General features: G+C 36.0%; 1 protein-coding gene across 6 annotated transcripts in view; it reads left to right on the top strand.

Annotated features, from left to right (window-relative positions):
* pde1ca (phosphodiesterase 1C, calmodulin-dependent a) overlaps positions 1-21,367 on the top strand; it is a 96,132-nt gene that overhangs the window by 36,855 nt on the left and 37,910 nt on the right. For 5 of the 6 annotated variants that reach the window (XM_051682366.1, XM_051682365.1, XM_051682370.1 and 2 more), the window contains 2 exons: positions 16,822-16,935; positions 18,430-18,612. In XM_051682366.1, the coding sequence (XP_051538326.1) occupies positions 16,822-16,935; positions 18,430-18,612 (297 nt within the window). Of the gene's footprint in view, positions 1-15,395; positions 16,475-16,821; positions 16,936-18,429; positions 18,613-21,367 lie in introns of those variants that run through there. The other variant, XM_051682368.1, reaches the window with a different exon arrangement.

The raw sequence follows: 21,367 nt of genomic DNA, 5'->3' as shown, positions 1-21,367 counted from the left end.
ACAATATAAAGACATAAATGCACTAAATCAATTCAAGTAACATTAAACGTTTCCAAAAGTGTAAGTGAGAGCTTGACTAATTAAAAGAAGTCCCTGTTGTTTGCGTATTCATTGTAATGGACATCAAATATCTTAAACCCCTTTCCTCCACAGTATTAATTGTGGCTATCCACTTTGCTACAGCAATCGTGAAGCCGCATTTACATGATTCGCGCCGTTTCGAACTCCACATGAAAAGCACTGCAGAGAACATCTTATTTTTACTTTTAGCGTTGGAAATGTCCATGTAATGATACTTCATCCGAATCGTCCAGGAAGACGGACGTGCAACACGACGCCGGGAAAACACTGATGCTTCAGTCAGCGAGTCATGTGAATGCGACTTATAACAAGTCCCATCTGTCTTAAGAACACATTTAAATCTTTTAGTAAAAAATCTATTTTCATAATACAGTTTACCCTTGCCTGAATGTACAGTATTCAAGTGTGGTTTAATTAAGTTTGCTTGTTTACCTAAGAGCTATAACAAAAATAATGCATGATGATAGTTAAAATTTACGGATGCACTTTATTTTACAATACATGTACTTTCAGTATACTTAACAGTGTACTTAACCAAGAAAGTACTGAGTAATATTAGTTAACTACATTTACTTAATATTGGTTAAGGTTAAGGTTAGGGTTAGTGTTAGGTTTAGGGTAGTACCTAGTAATTACTATAGTTGTTGTAGAAAAGTACTGTAAAATAAAGTGATACCAAATTTACTTTGGATGATAGAATTCATAAAAATTATTCTAATTTAAGAGGGTTTTGAACTAGATGTTTGAAACGAGCATACAAACCCCCTGCAAGAGAACACACACATTTGCGAAATTGGACTTTTGACTCCAAGTCTTATCGTTACTGAGACAACTAGCCCCAGCCTCCCCTATGATCTTTTATTTTTTATTTGTTCTGTATTGGTGTAAATAATATCTTAAGCTGATTTAGGGTGTAAATATACAGTATGTGAAGGCATTTAGACTATTTTATCTTTTCGTATTATACAAATGCATTTACAGTTTCAAGCAGTTTCAAGCACTTTATCCAAAATCCAAGCACTTTTCAAACCTTGAAAACACCACATTAAAATTCAAGCATTTTCAAGGATTTCCAGCACCTGTACGAACCCTGTATACTTCATCCCTCTTTCCTCTCTGTATCACTCTTTTGCTCTTCTCTGCCTGGTCTCCTCTCTAACTCCATTGATCAGTGTGTTATTTCCCTGACTGAGTGCTTTAGTCAAGGTGGAGGATGGTCTTACCCTCCTGCTTTTGGTTAATACAGTGCCAATAGTTCCAGCCAATGTTTCTGTGACCTCATACATTATGAAACATTGCTTGTACCCTTTAGCCTGTAGCTGGTTGATGTAATACTGCAGCCTTTCCTATATGGCTCAACAATATATTATGAGGCTTCATTAGTGGATATGTCCAGAATGTGTGGTTTTTAATCCTAAATGATTAATGCAAGCAAATGTGAGCCCGGACACTTTTTGGCCACTGGTTTACACATCTGTCAAGGTTCAGTTAGCGGTGGCTGTAGGAGCCCAGACATCATTTCAATCCTGTATGTGCACATGAGTAATTCAGCCAGAATCCAATTAGAAAGCAGTTAAGAGGGATTACGGCACACTTACTCTCCCCAATCTGATTAAAGGGTTTATAAAGCTTTTACAATGTTGTGCTTCACGGACAGGTTTTAACCCAATGAGCTTGGGAAGATCGACCCAACAACGTTTTTTTCTCCTTCATCATGCTTTGGTTCTGAAATGGCTTTTAACACACTGAACTTGTTGCTGATGGGTGCAGATGTATCTCTGGCCTGGTGTATAGGGGTTTTTCTGCCCAAGAACTGCTGCTCACTGAATGTTTTTTGTTTTTGGCACCATTCAGAGTAAATTCTAGAGACTGTTGTGCGTGAAAGTCCACTTTGAAAAATACTCAAACCAGCCCATCTTGCACCAACAATCATGCCACGATCTAAATCACTGAGATCACATTTTTTCCCCATTCTGATGGATGATGTGAACATTAACTGAAGCTCCTGACCCATATCTGCAAGATTTTATGCACTGCAATGCTGCCACACAATTGGCTGATTAGACAATCACATGGATGATTGTTGGTGCCAAATGGGCTGGTTTGAGTATTTCTGTAACTGCTGATCTCCTGGGATTTTCACGCACAACAGTCTCTAGAATTTACTCAGAATGGTGCCAAAAACAAAAAACATCCAGTGAGCGGCAGTTCTGTGGATGGAAATGCCTTGTTGATGAGAGAGGTCAACAGAGTGAACTGACAGAGTCTACGGTAACTCAGATAATCACTCTGTACAATTGTGGTGAGAAGAATATCATCTCAGAATGCTATTCTGAGATGCCGGTTGGCGCTGTTTTGGCGGCATGAGAGGGAACTATACAATATTAGGCAGGTGGTTTTAATGTTGTGGCTGATTGGTGAATATACAGTATGTATATATATACAAATGTTTACATGTACTGTTTGAATTGATTAATATTGAATAATATATATATATATATATATATATACTGTATATAATACAGCCTATTTTAGGACCATGATGATTGTTTTTATTGTGACATTATTCACAATCAGCCTACTGTGACGCAAAAAATCTAATTCTCCTTACTGTTATGCAGAAAAAACAATGATAGTTTATAGGACTGGGTAAAAATATAGATTTTTGGTCTCAGTATTGATTCTTAAATCACAAGATCAGTCTTTTACTACATGCACAACTCTCTTTTTTTACAGTACAATTGCAAGTATACATCATTATATTATTTGCTGTACTACATTTATTTAAACATACTGTAATAATAACAATCATTGTGGTTGGACAGAATGATTTAATTTATTACAGTAATGAGAATTGTTTATTTATGTATTTACAGTATTTGCATTACAGTAATGTGAATTTTGGGGAAAATGTAAAGGTGATTCTTACAAAAACTGTCAGTAACATGTTCAGGTCACATTTCACCCTAAAATCTAAAGACAAAAGAAATTATATTTTGCGTTAAAAAAGAAGTCTTTTTATAGGAACATAAACATTTTAAGACGGTAGGCCATACCAAATTCCCAGTAGCCTACTGGAATGCAAAAAACTAAACAACATTTTTTTACTGTAAAGCAGAAGAAATAATGATATTATTATACTGTACAATAGCAAGAATAAATCATGATAGTGTTTGATTTACTGAATGTCATTTAAACTTTTTGTAATAAAAAAAATTATTACAGTAATGTGATTTTTTTTTTTTTTCATTACAGTAATGATGCACTTTTTTAGTCATGAAAATAATGTCACAATACAGAAACTCTTAAAATGTGTCTTAAAATGGGCTTCATTTTCTTTCTGTAAATTTTTTATGTTTTCTAAAAATGTTGGCTTGAAATATGACCTGGACACATCTTCGAAAGATGTATGCTCCAACACAATAAGCAATGGTGCTCATGCAGAAAATGCAACTTTGAATCTGGCTTTCAACATATTCAATGCCCACTCCCCACTTCTTCTTTCCATCATTTCCTGTACTTCCTCTATTGTACCTATAAAGAAAAGTGGCAAACACTTTTTTTTTTTTAACAAATAATAAAGTGTTTACTGCTAGGAGTCACAACCAAACAGGTTTTAAAAGACTTTTAAGGTGTATGAGTTGTGTGTTTTGTGTTTGGATTTTGGAGGTCAAGGAGGAGCCACTGAAGAATATGTCACAGTTCTCAATCCAAATGTTTTCCGGTGCCTTTTGCCCGGTTTTGTATTTTTTTCCTGCGGGCCTCTGGTAGGAAGTCAGAATTGGAGAACTAATGAGAAATCAGGGTCCTGACCCATCTTCCTTTCTGAAACCACAACCGGTTGGAGATTTAAGCCCCGATTGTTTGGGACCTGATTCCCAGCATGTCCTTATGGTCCTGTCCCCTACTATGAGGCAGGAAGGCATTTGAGACACCCAGTGGAACCCACATATGTTTCAGGCAACATTTGCCAGTCGACTGACGCATCACACATCATCACCGGTAACCTCAGCTGCGACGGAACTCAAGGAGGGTCACGTGGTTTGCGGCATCACAGAGTTTGATCTTAGCAGCTCAGTCAAGGTCACTGTAAACAGTCCACTCAGCACAAACATACTCATTCAGTGTACTGTGAGAAGAAAACTCACGACAGTATACATTGCAGTGCAACCCCATAATCATACATCAACAACCTAATGTTCCTCGCTGTATTGCGCAGTCATGTATCGCAAGCCCTTTAGACATTTAACCACGTGCAGGATATGAATTATAGATATCTACAGTTCAATAGTTAAAATGTATTACTTGAGATCGGGAATGAAATTACTACCAGTGAAAGTGCAAGTTACATTTTTACAAGGAACAGCTTCAATTTTGTATATAAAAAATTATGTCATTACTCACAGAAATGCACATTCTTGACATAAAAATGGAATTTCGTCTAGTAAAAAACATAAGTCTTGATATCTGTAATTGCATTCCTGTCTAAAACACAATTACAGATATCTAAAATGTATTTCTTACTAGTTAAAATTCCAGTTTTAGATATCAGCTATGTACTTACCTTACTAGTAAGAATTATAATTTTGATATCAATAGTTACATTGTTACTAGTACAAATATCCATGCTTAATATCAACAATTGAATTTCAGCTAGTAAAAATCCTCATTTTTAATTCAACAATTCATGTTGATTTCAGATATCTATAATGTTAATATAACTAGCAAGAAAGCCTTTTTCAGATATCTTTAATTACTCTTTATTAATATATGAAATACATTACCAGTTTTTTATTTGTTGGTTTTTTTTTTTGTTTGTTTGCTTTGTCAATATGATTTTTGGAGTACTTGACATGCCACTTTGTAAAGCGAACTTGAGTATTATAAAGCTGCTATATAAATAAAGTATTTTATAAAATTATAAGGGGTAAATTCACTAAATGGTTGTGCCACTTTTGTGCGTGGAATTGCTGGAATTTCTGCCAATATAAAGCATTCCAAATTGGTCACTTATGAGGTTATATATCAGTTAGGATGCTGCCTTCAAAGCCAGCTGTCTGTGAAGCAAGTAGACAGCAAGGCAGCTCATTCTGTTTTGGACCAGAGCCTCAGTCTGACAGCCAGACTGTCAACCTAACCAACCAGAGATTGTGCTTACCCTGGGAAAACGTCTGCCAGTACAATGTATATAAACTCAAACCAGATATTGCCATCCTACCTGGAGACTCCGTAAATCTTGTGTGTACTTCCAGCAGCTTTTGTGCATTTCCAGGGGTCAGTAAAGTGGGATAAAGGCTCAGATCTTCAATGACTGACATTAAAATAGACAGTCCACTGACCTTCAGCCAAGAGAAAGAGATGGAGATCTCTTAATGTGGGGGAAGGTTAAACGAAGAGTGATTGTATTGGGTATGGGGAAGCAGTTAGTGTGAGTTAATGCATTCGTGGGTGTATTTGTGAGTGTGTGAGTGTGTGTTGTTGTTGCGCCTGTTTGCATGTGTTATACATTAAAAGAGAAAGGAATAGCTGGCAAAACAGATTAAAGAATGGATTAAAATTGACCTTGTCACAGAGGTTAACAAAAGGAGGCGAGGAAGCCCACACATCCTTGTATATCTCCAGAGGCCTCTGTTTTAATGGCGTTTCTCTGTTCATGTAGTATTAAAAACTACATCGAGCCATTTGGTCAGGACACCTTTGAGACCCTGGGGCCCCTGCACGGACCTCAGCACTCACACAACATTTAAATACAGTTTCCCCTTCCAAGTCTGCAAATAAACCAGTTCTGATGGTGACAAAGACTCTAGGAAAGATGTCTCTGCTTTCTCAAAGTATGGATGTTTCTAATGTAATGCAACTACGTTTTTATTTTTATTTATTTTAGTCAGTTTTACTCTTACTAAAATGGCATATAAATTTAGTCAACAACAATAACATATTTCAGATGACAATCTGCAAAATGACAAAACCTTCAACCAAATATTCAAACATTTTGTATTTTAATATATATATATATATATATATATATATATATATATATATATATATATATATATATATATATAATTAAACATATGAAAGGTAAACAAAATACTACATGTGATAATATCTTATAATGAGTATACTGAAGTATTAGCTTTTTAGACTACTATTTTTAGGCTACTTTTTATATTCAATGTAGCTTCCCCAACACTGGATGTTTCCCTCAGCAGAAGTGCTTTCTTAACCCCTTAGGCTTAAGTTTATCTGTTTACTGCAAAAGCAAAACATTTGTGATGAGTAATCGGCACACATGCTCGTTAGGAGCTGCTAATGAACAGGAAATTCTCAGAGTGTGTTTTCACTGGTGGTCTGTGTGTACGACGGAGAATCTAAATATATCTGTCGGATAAAATATGACCGTGAATGAACAACAAATAAAATGGTATTTGTATACAGAGTTTACCGTAGGCTATAAACATACTCTATGCAGATTTGCAAATGCTTGGCCAATGCAGGCAGTTATAGAATTACCTTCAAAAATCTGTGCCATTAAATCAGATGTGTTATTATTCAGAATGATTATTCAGATTAATTGAAAATTATAGGCAGTTGTGTTTGTTTAAGGTTGGAACTAAACTGCAGGACGTGGCCCTTCAGTTGAATTAAGTCCAAAAACCCGGAAGAGAATTCACCATGGGTTCCCTTGGGATTTTCCAATGTGATCTCATGAAAATTCGTATATATTCTTAAGTAAAGTTTGGTTCTAGCAAACATACATTCTCTTACGTTTGCATAGACACTTAAATGTATAATATTGATGTACTGAGCATCTTAACGTCATCATTTTACGTATTAACACCTATAGAAATGTACAAATGTTTACATGTACTGTTTGAATTGATTAATATTGAATAATTCATAGATTTAATCAGTTAATTACATTTAAATTATAATATGCAGATTAGTTAAATGCCATCACATTTAATGCAGTTGACATTATAATATGACATTTTAATGGTTTCATTCAGTTCTGTGTGATTTCTGCTGCCCTATACAACGTTTTAAAGGATTAAATCACTTTAACCAAGACTAAACTTTAAAATATTAAAATGAATAAAAACTCTGTAATCATTTAATCATTTATTAAGCATTTAGTTTTATTTTAGTTTGCCATGGGAAACAAAAGGAGTTTTCAGAATATACCAAAAAAACAAAATAAACCACAAAAAGCACCATAAAACAATAAAAAATCCATACATTTGTTAGCCATAGTCCAAATGTACAGACTGCTTTCTGTGAAGAACAGACCCAAATTCAAGCCTTTTATTCAACGATCTCCATCTGCCGCAGTGCCATCGCGCCCGCTGTAACCGTCAACACGCCTGTGTTGGTTTCGTTTTCAGAATTCAAAAACTGCCGCCTCAAGCATTACGACCAATGGTTTTACAGCAGTGATGTCGAATGCTCATTGGCTCTCAAGTGTCTCGTGACCGTTTGCGACATGCCTGCGACATCTGTGATGTATATGTTTCAATGAGGTATCACAGTGCCGTTACGGAGTGCATCAGGAGAAGATTTCTAAATTCTACTCTCCACCTCACACAATGCTATTGTATGCCATCAGGGAGCACATCAGACTACTTTGGACTACTTTTGTATTAAATTTTGCCATTTTTCTGAATTAATTATTGTGATTCAATTTATCTGCCTTTTACGTGTTTTATATGCTTAATTAATGTTTATGGTTAGGTTTAGGAGTAGGTGTGGGATTGATGGCTGTAAAATATATATAAATTAATATATTGTAACAAAAATAATTGCTTCTGTACATTAATCTACTTGTTACATGTTTTAATATTGTTGAAATGTGGTTATGTTTAGAGGTTGGGGTAGGGTTAAGGGATCTTAAATATCTATAAAACAGTGAAAATTTACAAATATATTTCAAATTGTTTTTATTTTATTTTTTTTTATCCCCTTTTTTCCCAATTTGGAATGCTCAGTTCCCACTACTTAGTAGGTCCTCGTGGTAGAGCGGTTACTCACCTAAATCCGGGTGGTGGAGGACAATTCTCAATTGCCTCTGCTCCTGAGACTGTCAGTCCGCGCATCTTATCATGTGGCTTGATGTGCATGACACCACGGAGACTCCGCATGTGGACGCTCATGCTAAACTCCACAACCCACGCACAACTTACCACATGCCCCGTTGAGAGAGAGAACCCCTAATTGCAACCACAAGGAGGTTACCCCATGTGACTCTACCCTCCCTAGCAACTGGGCCAATTTGGTTGCTTAGAAGACCTGGCTGGAGTCACTCAGCACTAACTGGATTCGAACTCGCTACTCCAGGGGTGGTTGTCAGCATCAATACTCGCTGAGCTACCCAGGCCCCCAAATATATTTATAATTGATTTGTGTATTCAAATATACAGTTGTGCTCAAAAGTTTGCATACCCTTGGAGAACTGGTAATATATGTACCATTTTTAAAGAAAACATGAATGAGCAGGCAAAACACATTTCTTTTATTTCTTATGGGATTCATATTCAACTGTAGGTTATAACAGAATGGCACAATCATAAAACAAAACATGGCAACAAAGAAAAAAATGAAATGACCCCTGTTCAAAAGTCTGCATACCCTTAGTTCTTAATACTGTGTATTGCCCCCTTTAGCGTCAATGACAGTGTGCAGTCATTTGTAATAGTTGTCTATGAGGCCCCAAATTCTTGCAGGTGGTATAGCTGCCCATTCGTCTTGGCAAAATGCCTCCAGGTCATGCAAAGTCTTTGATCGTCTTGCATGAATCGCACGTTTGAGATCTCCCCAGAGTTGCTTGATGATATTAAGGTCAGGAGACTGTGATGGCTACTCCAGAACCTTCACCTTTTTCTGCTGTAACCACTGGAGGGTCAACTTGGCCTTGTACTTAGGGTCATTGTCATGCTGGAAAGTCCAAGGGCGTCCCATGCACAGCTTTCGTGCAGAAGAATGCAAACTGTCTGCCAGTATTTTCTGATAACATGCTGCATTCATCTTGCCATCAATTTTCACAAGATTCCCTGTGCCTCACACACCCCCAAAACATCAGTGAGCCACCACCATGCTTCACAGTGGGGATGGTATTCTTTTCACTATAGGCCTTGTTGACCCCTCTCCAAACATAGCGCTTATGGTTGTGACTGTTTTGCTCTCGTCACTCCAAATTACAGTGTGCCAGATGCTGTGAAGCATGTCAGGGTGTTTTTGGGCATATTGTAACCGGGCTTTTTTGTGGCATTGGCACAGTAAAGGCTTCTTTCTGGCAACTCGACCAAGCAGCTCATTTTTGTTCAAGTATCGTCATATTGTGCTCCTTGAAACAACCACACCATCTTTTTCCAGAGCAGCCTATATTTCTCCTGAGGTTACCTGTGGGTTTTTCTTTGTATCCCAAACAATTCTTCTGGCAGTTGTGGCTGAAATCTTTCTTGGTCTACCTGACCTTGGCTTGGTATCAAGAGATCACCGAAATGTCCACTTCTTAATAAGTGATTGAACAGTACTGACTGGCATTTTCAAGGCTTTGGATATCTTTTTATATCCTTTTCCATCTTTATAAAGTTCCATTACCTTGTTACGCAGGGCTTTTGACAGTTCTTTTCTACTCTCCATGGCTCAGTATCTAGCCTGCTCAGTGCATCCACGTGAGAGCTAACAAACTCATTGACCATTACTGTGTTATTATACACAGACACTAATTGCAATTTAAAAAGCCACAGGTGTGGGAAATTAACCTTCAGTTGCCATTTAAACCTGTGTGTGTCACCTTATGTGTCTGTAACAAGGCCAAACATTCAAGGGTATGTAAACTTTTGATCAGGGCCATTTGGGTGATTTCTGTTATCATTATGATTTAAAAAGGAGCCAAACAACTATGTGATAATAAATGGCTTCATATGATCACTATCCTTAAATAATAGACAGTTTTTTTTTTTTGCATGATCAGTCATATTTTCAAAATCAATGCCAAAATTTCACAATTTCTGCCAGGGTATGAAACTTTTGAGCACAACTGTAGTTGTAACATTTTACGTTTCTAAAGCTGTAAATATGTAAAAACAATTACGTTTTAGATGCTTTCAAACGTCCATATTGTATGTTTTAGTGTCTATCCAGTACAAACTTGTACGTTTAAATGTTACAAATATTAACGGACAAATAGCTACATATATTAATGAGATCAGGCTGGATTTTCCTATGGGTTTTAATGGGTTAAATAAGGCCTGTGATAAACATTACTTGACAATACATGGATGTTTTGTTCTACAACATAAATTACACACAGTGATAACTTGAACGTGAGTTTTGAAGCCGTAATGAATTGTATAATTTTTTTTTTTTTTAAACACACGGTGGCTTCAAAATTCACGTTTGAGGTATGAAAGTGTGTAATTTATGTTGTAGAACAAAACGTCCACGTATCCTCAAGTAATGTTCACCACAAACCTTATTTTACTTTAAGTTTAAAAACCCCATTATAAAAACCCATAGGAAAATCCAGAGGGAACCCATGGCGAATTAGACTTCTGGGGTCGCCTACAAATTGATGTCACGGCTGAACAGCTTTATAGCCCTGGTTTACGCTAATGCCTGCCACAACGCTCCTTGTGGTACTGCTGAGAATGCAATGCTTAACTTGAGTGTGTTATTAATTGCACTTTGCTGCATTTCAGAAAAAAATGACATGAATTCGAGCTTGTATAGCTGGAAGCATCTGTGTTTTATGTGCTTACACAGAGTATATTTTAAATAGATGTGTTACTGTTGTTGGTGATTTATAAAACATGTTGTGGTCGGCAAGTTTCGGCATGAATTAAATGGCCATGAAACTTAGTGAAAAAGACCTTTATTTCCATGGGGAGTTTGCTTCTTAAAAAACCATATCATAATCAACAACCAGGGATGGATTAACACACAGGCCTTCTGGGTATTTGCATAGAACACCCCAATGTTTATTAAATTTATTTTTAACCATACGGACCATACAGTGCATAGAAAATGTTGTGCTGGTGGATCTTTGAGACATCTGTGCCCAGGACATGCTGATGTCATAATCCGTTCTTATCAAAAACACATTCAGTTTTGGGGAAAAAAATATATAAAATCAATAAAGGCAGTTCCCTGAAGACCCATGTCTGTTACAACTCAGCTCAAGCAAACTGCAACCACAGTATCTGCAGCTACATTTCCTATTCATATACAGTACAATACGTTTACATTTAGGCAGTCCTTCATTTGAAGCATGCTTTCTATATCTGATGTCCCTGATCCAGTCACAGTCGACTCTGTGATGGAAGGTGTGGTCTGATGGTCTAATCATAAGCATCTAATCCGGCTCTTTCTCTGTATTAGAAAGGTCATACATTGTGTGGTCGTGGCCAAGCGGGCGTGCATATCTAATGAATTTTTGCTCTTATCATTTCTGCTCTGGACAGATTCTAGGAAGTACTAATTCTCTAATGGGATGGCATTGACTTGCGGCATCGATTGCGTGTTTGTCGGAAGGAAGGGATTCCTCGGGGACGCCAGCGGAATGTATTTCTGCTCTGCCTCGCTGGTTTCGATAACATTGTTCAAACAGCATGTCCTCGACCCTGTTTCCGAGGTCACACTTTTGAGTTGAATGAGAGCACTTCATTCAAATAACACAGCTGCTGACTACTTAAGGATAGAAGACAAGAGGCCATTAAGATGACATTCAAGTTGCCGTTTTGGGGTAGAAATTGATTTAAACTAAACCTGCAGCTACTACCCAAATTGATCAATTTACAATTTTGTTTGTTTTTAAAGAAATACTCTGGGTTCAACACAAGTTAAGCTCAACCGATAGCATTTGTGGCATAATGCTTGATTACCACCAAGAATATTTTTGACTCGTTAAAAATTTTGTGTACAGTAAGGTGCTTACAATTGAAGTGAATGGGGCCAGCCCATAAAAATGTTAATCTTTCTGAGGTATAGCCACAAGACTTAAACATAATCGTGTTAACATGATTTTTGTGTGATAAAATCGCTTACTAGCCTTATCTGTATAAAGTTAAATCCAATAATACAGCTTTGTTGCCATGACGATAAATGCCAGCAAACCCTAAAAGTAGTTTTATCACACTAAAATTGTGAAGAACAGAAATTTCATCACACTAAAATCATTTTAACATGTTTAATTTTTGCATCTTGGCTATACTTTAAAAATGTTGTGTCAATTTTAATATTTATGGACTTAACCAGTAACTTTCAGTGTATGTGCCTTATTGTAAACACATTTTTTTTTTTTTTTTTTTAAATAAATGACTATTCAAAAATATATTCTGTGGTAAGAAGCATTATGCTACAAATGCTGTCTATTGAGCTTAACTTGTATTGATCCTGGAACATGCCTTTAATTATTATAAATGTTCATTTTTTATTTATGATCAGCATTATTGCAATATTACTGAACTATTAAATGAATTCACTTAATTTTCTTTTTTTTATGTTTTTTTATGTGGGGTAGGGATGTTGTTGTATGCTCACCTCAGCTTCACGTTGTCTGGCTGATTTGGTCTGGAATTGGGTCAAGCACGTTTCCTATGTTCTCCATTCACACACATATCTCATCACCCATGCCCACACAGAATGAAGTCTGTCTGCACACACCTGGGACATCAGTGTTGGCCTTATGACTTTGCCCTATGTCCACATGAGTGAAAGTCTTAGTCCAGTTCGGAAATGCTAAATATGGCTCATAAACAAAAAAGTGACAGAACTGAATTGAAGCCATATTATTGTCTCATGTGAATGTGTGTGAAATAAGTTACAAACCGTGTTAAAGTTCTAAACACAATAGAAACGCTCACTTTAAAAAATAATTTAAAGTGGCTTTGCCTGTGTGTACACAATAGTAAGTGCTTTGATTTGTTATAGTCGTTAATATTGTGTATTTAAGCACAACTGGAACACTGTATTGACCGATCCAAAACTATCTGTTTTACAATGTACATTTTAAACTCTGTCAATTTATATACTGTTACAGCTGAAAAAGTTGTCAAAATCTACACAGAACGCTTCATTTTAGTTCTTGGCAGTGAAAAGGATCTATTGACGTTCAGAAACAAAGAGTGTTTTTTTTTTTTATTTATCATCCCTAGTAATAAAAATGATGGATGAATCTTTTCACTTTGTCTAAAAAGCTTTCAGCAGCCACAAACCACAAGTGAACAGAGTTTGGGTTTCAGGCAAAATTTTTAAGACTTCTTAACTAAACAATATGTTCGTATTTATTACCATGCTCACAAGGCACAACTATTTTTGGAAATTCTTGTTTTATTCTCCACAATTTTTAATGTACAGACTTCATTCAAACTTTGTTTTGTAGATAATTTCATTGGAGTGTGATCTATTTTTGTACTGTAAGTAAGATTAAAACTTACTTTGTTAGAATATTTGCCAGTATAAATCTAGCAGTGATGTTTTTGCTATTTGCATATTGAATGGTCATTGGTCTTCTTGCATTTAATTAATAATTATTTTCTTGATGTCTTGAGTGTGCCTCGTTAATGTTTATTATTTATTTATTTTATTTTTTTCATTTTATTTTGTAAACTGCATTTACAAAATCATGCCCCCTAATTGCTAATACATTTAAAGGGCTCAATTTTGTTGCCGATGTGGTGCAGTGGATAATGCATGTGCTCACAGGATGCAGGTTCGAATCCAGTCTGCGTCAACACCCAATTCCATCTTTCCTGACAGTTATTCACTGTCCTCAAGGGATGTGTGGAATTACTAATTTCACTAACGTTTAAACAAAAATGTTAGTTGTCTAGTCAGCTAGTCTAAAAAGAAAGAAACCCTCAGAAACAGTCAAATAACATTGTGTTTATGTGACCCATTTAAAATATTTCCAAACAGCCAAATTCCGCTGAAAAAGGGGCATTTATCTGCGACGTGCTTGAATTGCATTATCATCATCATAGGCTACATTAAATATAGAAAATGTCATGCAGGGCTGGCCCATCCTTCAGGCCATACAGGTGACCGCCCAGGGCCCCGACGTGCCTAAGGGGCCCCGCTAACGAAAGTAAATGGACAAGTCATAAGATTAAGAAACACTGACTTTTATTTTGAAATTCTCATATTACGTATAATCACAATAAGACAAATAACTGAAAGTTACGGCAGATAAAATAACAGCAATGTATCTAAAATTGGCAAGAAGTAAAGCTAAGCAGTACACACTAATCTGCATAATTAATTCATAAAGCAAAGCATTGCTGGGACCTGGAGCATAGCTTCTTTTCGCAGTATTATTACACAGGAAGATATTCGGACACTGCCGATATAAAGGTGCAAAAAAAAAAAAAAAACTCACATAGAGTGAAAATATGAGCAACTAATCTGGAAAATAACCAAACCATCCTATCTGCAAAGGTGTCTGCTCTCTAAGAGGTATGTGCATTTTCTTTACATTTGTTTACAAATATATATTTCGAGTTGTTGTGTTTATAGGCCCTATTTAAAATATGTAATTTTATTTATACAGAATTATACATTATACATTGCTGTAGTTACCTTATTTTCCCTGATGTTTTAACTTTTATTCACTTTTGCTCCCATTCTGGCCAACTTTTTGTTTTCATTGATTTTGTTGCTCTAAATAAACAATTATACATGTTATCAGAATCAGAATCAGAATGAGCTTTATTGCCAAGTATGCTTACTCATACAAGGAATTTGTCTTGGTGACAGGAGCTTATGTGGGTAGTTGAAATGGAATTTCAAGCATTGTCAGCTGTGTCCTATACTATTAAAACTATCTAAAACTACTTTAAACAGCATTTTCTTATTTTGTGTTACTTTAATGTGTAACACTTATGCTTGTATTTGTTAACATTATTTAACTACGTTAGTAAATATTAATTAACAATGAACAATACTTAATAATCTTGGATAATGTTAATTTCTTCATATACTAGTCAATTTTTAACATAAAATTTTTTATAAGTTTACATTAGTTAATACGATATGAACAATAAACATTTGTATTTTTATAAATCGACATTAGCCAAGATTAATAAATGCTGGAAAATTTTATCTAATGCAAACCTTATTGTAAAATGTTACCCAGTAATTACCATACTTGCGGTTTCCATGACCTCATATTAATTGAGACATTGGTTTATATGTACTTCTAGAAAAAAGTTGAAAGGAGATCAAAATAAGGCGATAAAATGGTGACTTGTCACAGCAACTAAACTACACATATTCCCTTATGCATACATGCACATTTTAACCTAACATCTTCATGTTGGGAAAAAAAAAAGCTATTGGACACGTTATTTGTCATCTACTGAACTATACAGCATAGTGCTTATTTTTTAGTGCTTTCATTTCAAACAAATCTGCTCATCACTTTTGCAGTGGTTCCATGGTTGTTTTAAAGTTACGGCATTTTCATGATTTTCCTAGGGCCCCACAAACCCAAGGGTCAGCCCTGATGACATGCATTTAATGAATCAATGTTAGCGAAATCTGCAACACACCCTCACAGCAAAATCGTCAAGATTCGTACGACTTTACAAAATGTGGCTAATTCGTATGATATCGTGCGACTGCCACAACAGCCAATGACGTCACTGGACATCGTTTCCATCTAACTTGCTTCTGTCACACACAACAGCTTCCTATCATGTTTACACACTCTACTGATTGGTTAAGTTTAGATAAGGGGTTTGGGTAAGGGCATAATGTTAATAAGTATGTCCTTAACGCCTCGTGCGTGAAAAAATGTGTTGAAAAGTTGACGTGCATTAGCCTATGATCTAATATGACAGCTGTTGGGTTAAGAATGTTAAACAATAACAGTTACGATGTAAAAAAAGAAAAATAGGATGGAAAAAAATAGGCCTGTGAGAAATGTACAATAACCCAAATGAATTGTTCTAAACATGACGTGCACACAGAATAAAAGGGTTTAACCAGTTAAGCAGTTGACACATCGTTGAAAATAGCTTTCTTGATCAACAGGGTAAAACAATATTTGCAAAATAGTAATTTTCTAGGCTACTTACTCACATGCATACATTTTTGATGAACAAAATTCACATGTCAACAAGGTCCGGTGAAAGACAGGACCTGACTCACCTGAGGTGATTATCCTGCCCTTGAAAAAGCCAGCTCGGTGGGAAAATAACTTGCAAGCATGCACAGATTTAAAGACTCAGTGTGACTCAAAAACATCCATAGCGACTTGCAAGCCAATGTTTGGGAAATACGCTTCCCACACCATCGCCAAAGTGATTTCCATAGCTACTTTGCTGGTCTTGCGAGAGGACATTATCCTCCACGCGCCACGAGAGAAAGAGGGAAGAAGCAGGCGCAGCCTGAGGTGAAAAGAGTTTTGTATATCTGCTCCAGATATCCTCTTTTTAAATAATATTTGTATTACTAATTATATTTAAAAATGTGTAGCATTAGCATGGACATAATTTAAGTGCAGCCTTTGTAATAACGTAAAGCCAAACTTAAATGTGTAAAAATGCAAAACAGTTTAATGAGGAAAAATACTGACTGACTAGTAATTCCAGTGTTGACTAGTAGCATCAGAACAGTTTAGTCGACTAGTCTCTCACATCCCTAGTCCTATCCATTAAAGGCGAAAATGGAATAATAAATTACAAAAAAAGAAAAATCATCAGACTTAATCAGATTTGTTATGTTTTCTTCTCATTTCAGGCTGAGATGTTTAGTGAAACAGTTGGAAAGAGGTGAGGCTTCAGTTGTAGACCTGAAGAAAAATCTAGAATATGCTGCATCTGTTTTGGAGTCCGTCTACATTGAAGAGACGAGGTAAAGAAAACACACTACACGCAAATTGTACATTTCTCTCCCTCTTTTCTCTTAAGGGAAAGATCATCCAAAATATCTCAGCTCTGTAGGTCCATACAATGCAAGTGAATGGTGACCAGAACTTTGAAGGTCCAAAAAGCATATAAAGGCAGCATAAAAGTAATCCACATGACTCCAGTAGTATAATCCATGTCTTCAGAAGCAATATGATAGGTGTGGGTAAGAAACAGATCAATATTTAAGTTCTTTTTTTTTTTACTATAAATTATTCTCCCTGCCCAGTAGGTAGCAATATGCACAAAGAATTTTAATTGACAAAAATCAAAAGAAGAAGAATGTGAAAGTGAAAGTGGAGATTTATAGTAAAAAATACTTAAATATTGATCTGTTTCTCACCCAAACCTATTACCGTATATTGCTTCTGAAGATACAGATTAAATCACTGGAGTCATATGGATTAATTTTATGCTGCCTTTATATGCTTTTTGGACCTTTAAAGTTTTGACCACCATTTACTTGCGTTGTATGGAGCTACAGAGCTGAGATATTCTTCTAAAAATCTTTGTGTTCTGCAGAAGCAAGAAAGTCATACATATCTGGGATGGCATGAGGGTGAGTAAATTGTGAGAGAATTTTCATTTTTGGGTGAACTATTCCTTTAACAAATATTTAAACAACCTTGGGGTCAGAGGTCAGGGGTCTAAGGTAAATGTTGTTTCTTGAGTGTGTTAGATGGCGTAATCCCTAAAGCTGCTCTAAAACCTCTAGGTTGATTTGACATAAAGAGGAAATGTTAGAATTATTGCATGTTATCTGGTTTCTAGATGTTTTATTTGGATGTGCTGACGAATGAAATGGATGTCTAGACATCTGCTACTATCTCAGAAATAAGTGTGGCATCCTTTAAATTAAATACTGCTCAGACCACCGTAGACATGTTTAGAATTATTGTTTAGGTGATTTTGGAATATTTGTATATGTTTGTACATGGGTTTGCGCCTAACTAACATGTCCTGCAATTTCGCATGGTATACTCCATTTAAAATGATTGTAAAAAGCATTTAGCTAATTCTGTTATAATTATTATGCATGTAGTTTCATGACCTCATTAATTGAAAGACTATATGGTAAATTTATAGTTTTAAAAATGTGTTTGTCACTCTGCAGGGCCATTTAAAATGAACTGGTGGAGACTAAAAACAGTGAAAAACTTTAAAGAAATAAGTGACAAGTTACAACAGCTAAAATATACACTTTCCTTATACATTCATGTAAATATTAACCTAATGTACAACCACAAAACTACCCCATATCCTTAATCCTGATGTAGATTGTATATTTTTACCTCTGTTTCTTTTCATAAATTTTGCTCAGAGACGTTTTGGCTGAAATTCCATCTGACAAGATCACGAGTGACATGATTTACCCATTTAAGTGCCTTCAGTCAGGAATCATGTCTTATTTGAGTTTGTGTGTGTTTGTGTGTTCCTGCAGGCGGTTGGTGGACACAGAGGATGAGCTCAGTGACATCCAGTCCGACTCTGTTCCCTCAGAAGTGCGCGACTGGCTGGCATCAACTTTCACACGTCAGATGGGGCTGATGTTGAGACGGTCGGAGGAGAAGCCGCGATTTCGCAGCATTGTGCACGCGGTGCAAGCTGGGATATTTGTGGAAAGGTGGGTGCGGGGCTCTTCCAAGGAAGATTTTCCTTGATTATTTGAGATAAGAGTCCATTGTTCTATAAAACAAAATACTGTTGTTTGTTGAAAACGCTAGCCTAAGTCCAAAAAGACTATTTCTTAAAACTAAGCTGCAAAACATATAACCCGTCCACATCAGAGTATGTGAGTAGGGTGGAGTGGAGTGGCAATAATTTTCCCTCCACGCTGAAATAATTCTATAATCACTCCACTCCAGCTCCACTCCAGGTTCTCCATTTCCCACTCCCCGCTCCTCCCTCCTTCGCTCTATGGCGAAACTTGCACCTAACTACCGCTCCACTGTAAGTTATTTCAGTATGCTTTAAAATATCACAAACCTCCATACAGAAGATGTATTAAATTAAAAATAAATACACAATACTTGGATAAAAGTTTAAATGTGCTTTATTAGAACACTTACATTAGCCCAAGTCTATATTAAATTATTTAAATTAGCTTACTTTTGAAACATGTCGGTAACAATACCAAACCCATTAAATTAAATAAATTACAAAACAGATTTTTTTTTTATTAGGCCTATGTATTATTATTATTGCCCTTTATTCATTTATTCATTTATTTTTATTTTCTCCCCTTTATCTCCCCAATTTGGAATTCCCAATACTCTCTAAGTCCTCGTGGTGGCGTAGTGATTCGCCTCAATCCGGGTGGCGGAGGATGAATCTCAGTTGCCTCCGCGTCTGAGACCGTCAATCCACGCATCTTATCACGTGGCTTGTTTTGCGCGTTTCCGCGGAGACATAGCGCATGTGGAGGCTTCACACTATTCTCCATGGCATCCATGCACAACACACCACGTGCCCCACCGAGAGCGAGAACCACTTTGTAGCGACCACGAGGAGGTTATCCCATGCGAGTCTACCCTCCCTAGCAACTGGGCCAATTTGGTTGCTCAGGAGACCTGGCTGGAGTCACTTAGCACGCCCTGGATTCGAACTCCAACTCCAGGGGTGATAGTTAGCGTCTTTACTCGCTGAGCTACCCAGGCCACGCCCTTTTTTTATTTCTAAATTAACCTTGCCCTATAATTCTGTGAACGCATAAAAGGTTGGTTTAATTACATACTCAGGAATGTTCTACACTTTTATTTTCAAGACTAGATAAGATTATCAAGCTATATGTCCAATGATGAGTTCCCTTTCAGAAATACTAGGTTTTAAATATTATCTTTTAAATATTTTAAACCTCTCTCTACCTTGGATCGCATTTGCTGAGCTTCTTCATCTGCACATGTAAATTGCATAAACTATGGCACTAAAACGTATATTTTGATAGCAAGCAATTAAAGTCAAACTACGCAATATTAACAAATTGATAAGTTCAGATGGTTTTTTATTAAATTTATTAAATTCAGTTGAGATGACGGTACATTAGATTGGAATGATGATATGATTATTCAAAATATTTAATAGGAGGGAGAGAGAGATATGTATTACTGACCTTTAGATTTTCTTTCCACATGTACACAGATTTTATCGTGTTTTCTGGACACATGCCTTTTAAGATTCCATAACATACCTTTGTTCACCTCACTCATGTTCTCCTTCACCGTCATTAATTTAAATTGACATTTGTATTTTTCATCACATTCTTTCTGATAATATCAGAAATTCCATTTTTCTTTTATGCCAATAGTGTTTAACACTGCTTTTAACATGGTGAATTCTTGCTGCATTATGGGCCGTTAACAGGTGTTTTGCTCATGATAGAGCGTTAGTGGAGCAGTCTTAGAGCGAGAGAAAACAATGACACCGTTTTTCAAAAGACCCACTCCTCGCTTCAGGCAAAATCATGTGGCTCTGCTTACATACTCTGGTCCGCGGTTACATGTCAACGATGACTATTCTATGTTCAGAAACTTGGCACGGCCAGTCTTTTTCAGAGGTTAAGTAGGATAAATGCTATTATTCCTGAACACCAGCTCTACTGTTAAGAGTAAATGCTGGACAGTCCATCAAACCTTGTGCCGTTCCTTGCTGTGTGTAGCATCTGCAACTCTGCATATCCTTCTCAAGAATCCCAGCATTAGGAAAGAGTTGCCGATGTTTATTTTTAACAAGATCCCTGATCATCTTTACAGTTTGAGTGGCACATTTCAGCACAGATTCTTTTTTAAACCTGTCACAAATTGTGAAACAGGCTTCGCAAGAGGCTGTTATCGTAGGGTGGGGCAGTTAAAAATTATATTTGACACAATAACAAGCTCGCTTTTTGCTTATTTCACATGTAAAGGAGGAATTTCTGAAAGGCATAGCAGCACCCTTAATTCTAAGGGTCTTAAAGAGGGTGGAAAATACTGTGGCCTCTTTAATATGGAGGGCCAAATTACTCAAAATTAAATCATTAAATAAATATTTAAATACTTAAATCATTAAATACAAAGTGAATTAAATTAATCATTAAATAAATAGTTAAATATTTAAATATTAAAATAAATCTTTAAATGAATAGTGAATTATTTCAATGCATTATTAAATTAATATTTAAATATTTAAATAAATCATTAAATACATAGCGAATTAATTTAATGTATTATTAAATAAATAATTAAATATTTAAATAAATCATTAAATGCATAGCAAATGTATTAAATTCACCATTAAATCAGTACATAAAATCTCCCATGTATTTCATTTCAGCCATTGCTTTGAATCAGTTTAATTTAAAGAGGCCCTATTATGCTTTTTGGGATTTTACTTTTCCTTTAGTG

The sequence above is a fragment of the Myxocyprinus asiaticus genome, chromosome 41 (genome assembly GCF_019703515.2).
Source record: "Myxocyprinus asiaticus isolate MX2 ecotype Aquarium Trade chromosome 41, UBuf_Myxa_2, whole genome shotgun sequence".
Lineage (NCBI taxonomy): Eukaryota > Metazoa > Chordata > Actinopteri > Cypriniformes > Catostomidae > Myxocyprinus > Myxocyprinus asiaticus.
The sequence above is the reverse complement of the archived record's forward strand: the minus strand, read 5'-3'. Positions and strand labels throughout refer to the sequence as shown.